Consider the following 11764-nt stretch of genomic DNA (forward strand, 5'->3'; position numbering starts at 1 on the left):
GGTCTGTTTTGAACTGCTGCTGTACTGCCGGTGAATTCAAAAGAGTCTGTCAGCATTCCAGCGGCAGTCTGTGCGCAGAGAGTAACGTTACATACGATACGAAACGAGGCACAGCCAGGTAATTATTCATTTTTACACAGGTTTAAATATGAATTAAATGATTTGTCAGGGTAGTTGATAACGTGGGCCATTCAATCTGGATAGGAAGTGGGTCAGCTGCCACTAGAAAATCAATAGAAGCTAACGTTAGCCTTGATGATTTAGCATTAGCTAATAAGCTAACGCTGGAGACCTTAACTTGCTCGCTTAGCATGAAGAAAACAGCAACTTTAACGGCTGGGTAACAAGTTTATGTCATTGCCATCTATAAACGTTGCTGTCGCAGGCGAAACGAAAACACTAACTAGTCAACAGTGAACTGACGCTAAAGTTCTGTGTAAAAGGAGATATGAGCCACCGAAAATCTATAATACAGCATTATGTAGGCAACGTAACGTTAACGTTCATTTTCTTTGGTCCTGACTTACAGTTACTAATACGAACTTAGTAACGTTATCTCTCGGTGAAAGAGCCTATGGTACGTTCCTGTAAATGGTTGAACTAACAGTTAGTTATGATGTGCCTAATTCAAGCTGTTACTTAACGTTATGTCTATGCAAGTTAACGTTACGTTAGCCTTTCACAGCCTTGATACTTTTTAGGCCACATTTTAAATTGTGAGTAAAATAGGTCCTTTAACTTAATGCCATTAGCTAACATGTCGCAGTAATAAAATCTAAGTTTGCAATGAAAAGGTAAGCATTAGCTGAAGCTACTGGAAACTAATAATGATCGTTGAAATAGCACTCTTGACATGACAGCATGTTTTTTCTTTCAGGCAACAATGGAAGACTACTTGAAAATAGAGAAAATTGGGGAAGGTTGGTCTTAATGGTTTCCTGTCTCAATATAAATTATTCAAACATATTGCTACAATACAATAGTATGCTGCTGAAATTATGGCAGGTTTTGGCTTCATGGATAGTATAGTTACATTGTCAAATTGTTCATCCATCATGATTATAGGTGCTTTGCTTAATACAATTTAGAATTACTTTGGTACCTTGTTGTTCTTGCAGGTACCTATGGGGTAGTGTATAAGGGCAGGCACAAGGCCACGGGGCAGGTTGTGGCTATGAAGAAGATCCGTCTGGAGAGTGAGGAGGAGGGGGTTCCCAGCACCGCTGTCAGAGAGGTCTCTCTGCTTCAAGAGCTGAAGCATCCCAACGTTGTACGGTACGCTCGCTTTGTGTGTTACAGAATGGGGTGTCTGCAAATTCTGTCGGGTTAAGTAAAATCCGATTTTCCAGCTTATGAAAACTTGCAGAGAACAGTCGCACATTGCATCCCGGTGAAATGGGCCCCAAAATAACAGCAGTGCCGAGATTGAAAAGTGTGTGATGGTGTGCCACTGTTGTTCTAGTGGCATGTGTCGATTCTCAGTGGTATGTCGTTGTCGGTTTTGGTATGCTCCTAAATAATGTCACCAAGTGAATTTCGAAATCATAAAGAGGACCTCAACATGTAGCACCAAATATTGCCATCTGGTAAAATAGCCCTGCATAAAATGCTTTCTTTTTGAATCCTATAATGGTCTATAATCAGTTTTTGTTGACACTATGTCAGCAAAGTGTTGATTCTACTCATACTACTAGTAGATTTTATCTGCTCTGTTACTGAACAACGAAGATTTAAAAAAACTCAAGGGGCTTCGGGTTGCTAAAGGTTCCAGTGAGAAGGTGAAATATGATCCAGGAAGTCCAGTTTGAGTAAAAACACCACACAGTGGTGGAGTTTACGAGTCCTGAAACTTATCACAGTGACAATCATTGTATCCACTGTCCTGACAGTTGCAAGATAAACAATAGAATAGCAGGTGACCAAATAATTTACCCAGATTCTGCACTCGCACATGTTTGATTTCCCAGCAAGGTGTGTTGCCAGATGATGTTTTCAGCTTCTGTTCATGGCAACTGCTTACAGTATAAATAACCAGCCAAACCCTTCACATACAGTACGTGAGCAAATGGGAATTATGAGTCACAGCCTATGAGATGTGTGAATGCATACATAAATACAGTATAAACTTAGTGTGTGTTTGTGTGTATGCCAGACTCCTGGATGTCCTGATGCAGGAGTCTCGTCTCTACCTCATCTTTGAGTTCCTGTCAATGGACCTGAAGAAGTACCTGGACTCCATCCCCTCAGGCCAGTACATGGACCCTATGCTGGTCAAGGTAATTGTGTCTGTGATTCATAAACTCTCTCAACAGTTAATCTTGGGGATCTTGCGTCTCTTTCTTTGTGACAATAGTGTGACAGCTGTAGTATTGCAGTTGAGTTGATTTTGAATTGGATTAAGGAATCACATAATATATCTCAAGGAACACGGTGACCTAAAATGCTTGAACAGTAACACGTCATGTACTTCGACTATCTGGGCACATCTATTGCTTTGAGGCAGTTTGTCCCCCTGGGGGGGGTGTTATTCTTGAAATGTAGCATGCTGGTAGAGTCTGTTATAAAATGTTTGGCAGTAAAAACAAGAAATTCTTCTTTAAATCTTAAATGATCTAAATGTAAATTCTTGGTCTGTAATGATTCCAGCTCTATAGGTAATTTCTTTACCACAATTAAACCTTTGCTGCCACAAAATGTCATTCATAAATTCATTCAGAAAACAATCTGTAATACAGCAGCATCCTGTCTGCTTCAGCAAACACCAAAGTAGGCGGTTGATTGCTAACAGGTTAGCCATAACAGTCAACTGTTTTTTATTTTACATTTTCAAACACATCAAAACGGAAGAAATATGCAATAAAAGTAAGAATTACAAGCTTAAAAACCCGGTTCAACATGCAGTCATTTTGCAGCGAAGATTGATGACACGATGGTTCATGCGTGCTGGTTGTCATAGTATCACGTTTTCTGGTGCATGAGTTTTCCAGGTTCACCATCTTCATGAGTCACCTATAGTGAAAGGCCGGTGTCATGAAGAAAAATCTATGAAGGGGTGCTCAGGTTTAAAAAAGTTCTGCAACCACTGCTCTTCAAACAGATTAATGTGCCATTTGTCTTCTGCCCATTCAGTTTCACAACTCTAAACATGTGTCCATCTCAGTGTTCATTCTCACCCTTCACTGCCTTTTTAGAGCTACCTTTACCAGATCTTGGAGGGCATTTACTTCTGTCACTGTCGTCGAGTTCTTCACCGGGACCTGAAACCGCAAAACCTCCTGATCGACAACAAGGGAGTTATCAAACTGGCAGACTTTGGCCTGGCTCGGGCCTTTGGTGTTCCTGTCAGGGTCTACACCCATGAGGTGAGAATCCATTCACACACCACTGGGGTTCATGGACTAAAACTGCATTGACACAGTGGTGGAGGTTCACCAACACTAAGTGGAAGATGCATAAGGGGATATTTGACAACGGCAACAAACAAAAAGGCTCTAAAATGACCATTGAGCTGAATGAAACCGTGTGTGTGTGTGTGTGTGTGTGTTCCCAGGTTGTAACTCTTTGGTACCGTGCTCCAGAGGTCCTCCTAGGTTCACCCCGATACTCAACCCCTGTCGACGTTTGGAGCACTGGGACCATCTTTGCTGAACTCGCCACCAAGAAGCCTCTGTTTCATGGAGACTCAGAGATAGACCAGCTCTTCAGGATCTTCAGGTAGACGCACCAGAGCATACCTACATGCAGTGCAATCCTTGTCAATTAAAACATGTAAAGTAGTGAAATAGTTGTTGATACAAGAGATCAGTAAACTAAGGCTACAGAAAATAATGTAAATTTAAATAGCATTTACAGGTAGCCCTCTCTTCTGATAAAAATGGCCAAACTGGAAGAATGTTTGCCAAAAGTCAACGGTAAGGCATTTATAGTGTTACATTCCTGTTTCCAACATGGGTCGCACTATTTACCACCACCACATTCTTTTTCATGTGAGCGATGCTGCCGTTGCGTTCAGAGTTCGGTGTTTCCCCTGGGATGGAATTGTAGCAGGGGAGTGAAGCACGTGTCCGAAAATGTTTTTGTGTGCTTGCAAAGCGCACCCTGCTGGATTCTGTGTCTGCCGGCCCCAGAAGGGCTCATGAGGCCAGTACATTTGTGCACAGTAACGAGCGAGGGAAATGTCTCGAGATTTAGCCTTTACAACAATTATTGACATTTTCAATGATAAAATAACTTTTTTAAGGGAGTCCTATCCAAATAATGTGTAATGTTTATATCTCTGTGAGGGAATCTGTCAGTTGTCTTTGAGATTGACACCTGTCTCGCGTCACGGTGGCCCTCAAGCATAGTAAGGCAAAAATAAAAACAATCGTGCATGTGGAATAACTACTATCTTTGTATCAAGATGGCTCTTCCGACTGTTTATTTCACAGCTATGTGTTTTCCTGTCAAATGACTGCGTTTGCTGTAGGGCTGTCACGGCTGCTGCATTTTAGTAGTCATCAACTACTCCCAAAAAGTAGTTGCGGTAGATATATCATATTTTTTTCACCCAATAACAACGATCAGTTCTCGTCAAAGGTCTCAAATACAACCAGTAAGGGTAAAATAATGTAGGCGGGACCAACCTGGGATAGGTGAAATAATAACATAATAATCTTTATTTATAGAGCACTTTTGCTTCACAAAAGCAGCAAAATAAGCAAAGAAAAGTCATAACACCATCTGGTTTTAAAAGAAAACAGATTAAAAACAAGAAACATTTTAAAGTAAAAGACAGTTTAAAGAAAATTTCAAACTCAAGTAAAATCAAGAGAGGCTGCAAACGCTGTCCCCTTTAGTTTTCAGCCGGGTCTCTGGAACAGACAAAAGACCTCGCACCGGCCCGTACGGTACTAAGACGTCACAGATGTAGCGGGAGGCCATTAAGAGCCTTTAAAAGTAATCAGTAAAATCTATTCTAAAACAAACTGGGAGCCAGTGTAAAGAGGCTAAAACAGGAGTTATGTGATCGCGTTTCTTGGTTCTGGTTAAAAGCCTGGCAGCTGAGTTCTGTACAGTCTGGTCGATCAATAGATTTTTGGTTCAGTCAAGCAAAAATGATGTTGCAGTAATCCAGACGTGGCGAGATGAAGGCGTGTAAAATGGTCTGTCTTTTTTTTAAAGTTAAGAGAGAGAATTTTTGAAATATTTCCAACATGATTTAAAAAACACCATTGCACAAGCTTTGTGGTGTGCTACTCAAAAGTTAAATTATTATCAAACCAGATGCCAAGATTCCTTGCAACAGGCATAATGTGATCCAAGAGGTAACCAGCAGATGGCAGAATGTGTTTTGCCATGTGCTGGGATCTCTGTTTTGTTTGGGTTCAGCTGCAGGAAAGCTTTTGACATCAGAGGCAGTCGTTAAGTGAACTCAGCAGTGCAGGGTCTGTTGATCTAACAGGCTGCATCTGTGTGTCATCAGCACAAAAATGAATGTTGTCTCACTGCGACGACATTAACGTTAGCATGTAGCAAACGTTAGCTTTTGGTTAGGGTTGCAATAGCATGACAACAGATTTAACAAACAGCATGTGATTCACCTTCAACCACCTCGGCTTCAACAGAGAAGGCCGCCCTGTGACCCGGCATCAACGCATCGCTCCAGACGGCCCCGAAAGTCCCGGTACAGTTCCCAATCAGCAGCACTTTCAGCTGGGGAACAGGGAGGCGCTGGATTTACCAGCTGATCCACAGTCTTAATAAAAATCTAGGGTTCTGTTGATGAGTAGAAATAAGTTCTGAAAAATAGCGTGTTCTCTCATCCTTAACATTATTATTATTATTATTATTATTATAGTGTAACAATAACTACTTCGTAACAGTGTAACATACTGGGAGACTGGATTTTCTTCTGCGCTCTGCTTTCCTACATTCCCTTTTACAGCTGCGACTATTGTTGTTTATCCAAGGCTGCTTTCTTGCTGAGGACTTAGACCCATCCTTAAGGGGTGCAATAATATTTAGTCAAGACAAGCAGGTGGAAATGAAATGTTCGGCCATATCATTGGCGTGGGAATAATCAGACAGGTGTAGGCTTTGACTATCAAACAAGGCACAGAACTTTGAGACGCTTTGCTCATTAAAGATGCGAGTGCAGGAGGAGCGGGGTAAGACTGTATGAATAACTGGTGATTCAGTTAAAAACTAGATCCAGTAATTCCACAGAAGATATTTTTACACCCAGGGTAAATACCAGGTCCAATGTAAGACCACGGTTTGTCCGCACACATACTGTTTAAAGTTAAAAGTAGTAGCAATGTTAAAAAAAATCACTCGCATCAACATTAGTGGAGTCATCAACATGGATCTTAAAATCACCGCAAAGAACAACCCTGTCATAATTTTAAAACAAGAGTGGATAAAAAATCAGGGTGAAAAACTGGCAGCTGGTTTTTCGGGTCGATAAATGACAGCAAATATGGTCGGATGGAGATCGGCAAGTTTAAAAGTGAGATCTTCAAAGGAAGAAAATTCACCACAAGCTACTTGATGACATTTAAAGCTCTTCCTATACTCACTAGGCCACCACCAACACCACTGACCCTGGGCAGTTCATTAAGCTGGCCGTTAGTTTGTTAAAAACACAATCTAGATTTGCAGATGAAATAAAATCATTTAAAATGAAAGTCTTACAGGATAGAGATTATGCCATTTTAATTGTATTTGTGCTGGGAGCTAAAGTTGGTGCATTCTCTGAATCTTTAATAGATTATTAATATTTCTGTGTGAGATGTGCGCATTTCGGTTGACAGACCTACTCCTTTTGATTACAGGAATATCAAAACTATGTATAACAGTGCTGGGAGGAGACGGTTTTGTGTGAGTAGCAAACCGTCTGTAGCCATGTGTTGAGACTGAACAGCCTGCTAAAACGCCCTACACCTTGGTGGAGAGGGGATCGCTCCAGAGATAAAAACAGACTTTTTGCAGTCCTTGAGTAATTTAAAAAGACTGTTAAAATCGCGCTTTAATACTTCGGACTGTTGATAGGCGGTATCGTTGGTGCCAACGTGGATAACGGCATGAGGATATTTACTTATAAGAAATGGGATCTGTTCAACGATATCCAGAACCTTGGCGCCGCGGAAGCAATACGTTGCAGCGGTTTTTGATTTAATGTTTCTGATTATGGAATCACTGATAATCATTGATGCAGGAGGAAGGGGTTTGGAGGTCTGAACCAGAGGGGGAATTAATGGACAAGCGTTGAACTGCTCGCAGCCGGATCGTGAAGAGGGAGCGTGCCCTCTGAACCGGAGAGCTGGTTACAGGGCGAGGCGTGAACTGCACACAGCCAGGTCAAGAAGAGGGGGCATGTTGTTGAGAGCGATGGTCAACAGGAGAGATGGACGGCTTGGTGATCAAAGAGTCAAGGGTCCGCTCTTCATCTGAAATCTGGTACAGGATGGATGTTCTCCCTTCCAGCTGCTCATCCGGATGGTGAGGGCAGTGGAGGCATGATGATCCGGTCAGGTAGTGGTCGCTGGGGAAAAGAAACGGTAAAAGTAGACGTGACAGGTGTAAATGCTACTGTCTTTGGTGTAGTAAGCATGCAGTGACGCAGGGTGAGACTTACCCGTGAGGGCTCCACAGCGGAGGTCCTACTGGGGACGAGACTTACCGGCACAGGCCCAAAGATGTTAGCGCTGGCCATACAGCGCATACTGGCAGGTGTAGCTTCTATGGTTATGCACAGTGCAGGTACTGTTGTGGTACTTCACGGCACGTCTTACAACTCTGTAAGAATTTCTACACTGTTGATTGCAGTCGAGCATTGGGGCGCGCAGCCATGGTTCTTTCTGCCTCTTGATCTTGCTGCATGTCGCTGCTGCTTAGCGCCCCACACTGCACAATGTTAGTCAAGCAAGCATGACAACTAGGACTTGTCAACAACTACTCGCAGCGCCCCCAGCTGCATGTCTGCTGTAGATGAATTGCCACTGCTTTATTACTGCACCGAGCTAAACCCACTGAACAGTTATCAAAAGCACTCGTCGACACTGTGCGTCGTTGTAGACTAGCACTAGCAAATAAACTTTTATTTCTCACCACTCCTTCTCTTTCATTTGCTAGCACGTGCTCTCTCTCTTCCTGCAAGCCCCTCCCTGAAAGTTCCTGAGCTATCAGAAAACACTGTATCCAGAGCAGGATATGTTTGTTCTGCACCTGGAACCATCATACAGGAACTACATTCAGCCTCATTTCGAGAACACCATCCCCTCGATGTCCTCCATTGTTCCTGTGTTTGTGTATTTGTGTTGCGTTGAAGTTTGTCATGGCAGTTTCATGCAGCGGCTCTATGACGCTCAGCTACGAATCCCGCCTACATTGAGGGGGTACTATCTGCAGTGGAAAACAAAATCGAGAGCAGTACCACAAGCGAGCCGAGCCGAGCCGTACCATGCAGTGGAAATGAGGCTTTAGTCCCTGGTTTCTCTGGTCGTAACCCTGGTTTAGTTCCTGAGGTGGAAAAGCCCTTTAACTGTCCTTCCCTGCAGTTCCCTCTTTGAATCCTTCTGTCTGTTTCTGCTCTTTCAGGACTCTGGGAACCCCAAACAATGATGTGTGGCCTGATGTAGAGAGCCTGCCTGACTACAAAAACACCTTCCCTAAATGGAAGTCTGGCAACCTGTCATCAATGGTGAAAAACGTGGATAAGAATGGCCTGGACCTGCTGGCGGTAAGGACTAGGGCTGAACCATTTAACATCTTAATTCTGCCTTTTTTGACACAGGGTTCTCTTCTTCCAACTTGTCAGTGAGATAAAAGTCAGTACAGATTAACTTAGTTTCTCCAAGTAGCAGCAGCAGCAGCAGCAGTAGAAGAAGAATTTAGCTCCAGCAGAGCTCCACACACCTGGCCAGGAGCTCTGAAGCTGTTCTGGAGACACTAACACACTTCATGTTGCTTTCTCCTGTCAGCTGTACCCGTGTGTGTGTGTGTGTACACACATATGTACACACAAATATACGTATAAACACACACACAGATATATATACACATAATATAGAGCTTGAGAGCCCAAGAATTCAACAGTCTTATGTCCTGTGGGATGCAGCTGGCAGCTCCGTCCTGATTGGCTGCTGACTCTCCACTGTGGGCCTGGTGAGGGGGGCGTGTCCTTCTCCCTGTCTCTTCCTGTAGTCCACAGTCAGCTCCTTTGTTTTGTTGACGTGCTGGCCCCTCGATGTCGGGGCTCTGACCTCCTCTCTGTGGGCCGATGGCGGTCGTGCTGTGAGCAAACTTGCTGATGGTGTTGGAGCTGTGGGCGGTTACAGGGAGTACAGGAGAGCGCCGGTGTTGAGTCGGGGTGCAGGACGTGGCGGTGCCTATCTGCACAGCCTGAGGTCTGCCCATCAGGAAGTTCAGGTGGAGGTCTTGGGCGATGGCGTCGTCCGTTGATCGGTTTGGCCTGAATGCAAATTGCAGTGGGTCAGGAAGAGAGGAGGTGAAGGTTTCGACAGCTGCTCGAAGCATCGTGATGAGGGGTTTGGTCTTTTTGGGGACAGGGACAATGGACGAGCCTTTCATACACTAACCCAATAATAAAGTCAGATATACAGCGGACTGAATGAACACACGCTCCACTTTACATGCACATTAGTGTTTCTCCAGCTGGGCCCACAGACTCCATATATTATTAATATAAAACCTTCGTGGATTTCAGTCAGAATACACAGAGTAATAACTGGCCTTGTTGCAGTTGGAGGTGTCCTGTAGTGATGGGTGGATGAAGCTTTGGGGGGCTTTCTAGTTGCGCTGAAAAAAGATTTGCAGTGCCGGAGCTTCAAACGCAGCACAGTGCGGCTGGAGACTTGATAAACTTCAAGCTCTTCAAGACCTGGGCCGAAGCACTACAACACCTCTGATTTGAATAGTTTGGTTAGTTATATGTGCAATAAAGGTCCAGGGAGCCTGCTTGTTACCATTAAGTCTGTATTGCCTTTGTTCAGAGGTGCTGCATTAAATGTAGATTTTATTGTGCAATATGTTTCAGTAAAATAATTATATATTGTCCAAAAAGCCTAGATATAAAATATTTTAATGACATAATATAATGTACCTTATTGGTGTAATTTAGGCCCAGCGTCGCTGTTTTAACTTCATGGTTGTTATTTACATTTCATATCAGTTGCAATGTGATGAGATTCAATAAATTAGCCTGTTTATTACTTTTATGACATTATTATTTGGTATTATCAGGTGCAAATACTGTGCATCACCATTATCCTTGACGTAAAAGAAGTTACATGTCATGTTGTCAGTTCTTTTTTTTTTGACAGATATTTTGAGTGTGAGGTTTTACACAATGAGCGTGTTGATGAACACGTCCGAGAGTAATACACTTCAATAGAAAGGCAGGTAATCCATTTTGGTCACCGAGACTAACTCAGTGCGGCACTGGGTCATTTGAAGATATTCGTACGCTTGATTCTGTGTGGCAGCAACAAGAAATGCACACTGTTGTGAGAAAATGAACAATGGATTTGAGAATTGCACTCAGTTGCTTTGGCACAGTCGTCTAATGAAAATTCCACTTCTCAAGACAGAAAAACTGTAAAATGAAGGATTGGGACTTTTGTTAAATCTGGTCATTAGTTTTTTGAAGCACTTTTCCCCAAGAAAACACCTAACAACTAACTAGTGTTAGTCATGTGGACTAGTATTGTCTTTCAAAAACGTTCCTGTATAATCACGACAGGCACGTCAATCAGTCAGCATTTAGAGCCTTGGACCTCTTTGAGTCTTTCAGGCTGTCCTCACTATAAAACGGGTTGTAATCACCAAATGTTATCACACAAAAATATCCTTAATGACGCTGCCTCCTCTGCTGCTGTTTTGTTTCTCTGCTGTAGAAAATGTTGACCTACAATCCTCCCAAGAGGATCTCAGCGCGTGAGGCCATGACTCACCCTTACTTTGACGACTTGGACAAATCCACCCTGCCTGCTGCCAGCATCAACAAAATCTAAAACACATACTGACCTTACATACCAACACATTCATATCCATTGTGAATGATCATTCTGTAAATATTTGTGTGTGAAAATTGTTGTAGACCTTTTGGTAAAGTTTTCTTTCAATAAAACTGCACTTTCTGTGATTCTCAAGACTTTAAACTTAATGTCATTTTCCTGAAAATATAAGCTGAAGTGTCTGAATTTCCTAAATGGTAAAAGGCTGTACAGTGCATGACATGCTTGGAACGTTTCTCTTCTTTATGAGCCAGGACACCCTAATGGTACGTGGCCTGGATCCGTTCATCCAAGAGATAAAGTCTTCAGCTATGGGTTTGAAAAACCTCACTGGCTTGCCCTCCGTGTATAGCACTTCTGCAGGGTTAGCCAAGCTACATCGAAGACTGAAAGACCTTTTTAACTCCACCTTTCACAGTCATACCGTCCAAAGTAGGACTGAAAACCAGTAGGGCTGATATGGTCTGGAATGAATCTCTCTTTATTCTCTTATATTATAATTCATTAAAAGAACAGGAGCTGGACAAGCGGCAGAAACTGATGGATTAAAAATCATTTCAGTTTTTGCACTTGCCCATTGTGAGACAGAGCTTCCTAGCTGCTGTAGCTCATTTTAGTGACAGTGTGTCTGACGGTGCTGACTGAAACTCATGGAACAGCCTCCTGCAGCACAATCCACTGTCGCCACAGTCCCATACAGAAACATCTTAGAAGCAACGTTGCTGCCTGTGGCAGGCAAGAAACAA

At 42.9% G+C, this 11764-nt stretch overlaps 1 protein-coding gene across 1 annotated transcript; it reads left to right on the top strand.

Annotated features, from left to right (window-relative positions):
- On the top strand, window positions 1-11155 carry cdk1 (cyclin-dependent kinase 1). The gene is made up of 8 exons (XM_044213061.1): window positions 1-118; window positions 878-920; window positions 1119-1275; window positions 2153-2276; window positions 3192-3362; window positions 3551-3714; window positions 8581-8722; window positions 10899-11155. The coding sequence occupies exons 2-8, from the start codon at window positions 884-886 to the stop codon at window positions 11013-11015; spliced, it is 912 nt and encodes a 303-aa protein (XP_044068996.1). The 5' UTR covers window positions 1-118; window positions 878-883; the 3' UTR covers window positions 11016-11155.
- The last annotated feature ends 609 nt before the right edge of the window (window positions 11156-11764 follow it).

This window comes from Siniperca chuatsi, linkage group LG11 (assembly GCF_020085105.1).
Source record: "Siniperca chuatsi isolate FFG_IHB_CAS linkage group LG11, ASM2008510v1, whole genome shotgun sequence".
Classification (NCBI taxonomy): Eukaryota; Metazoa; Chordata; class Actinopteri; order Centrarchiformes; family Sinipercidae; genus Siniperca; species Siniperca chuatsi.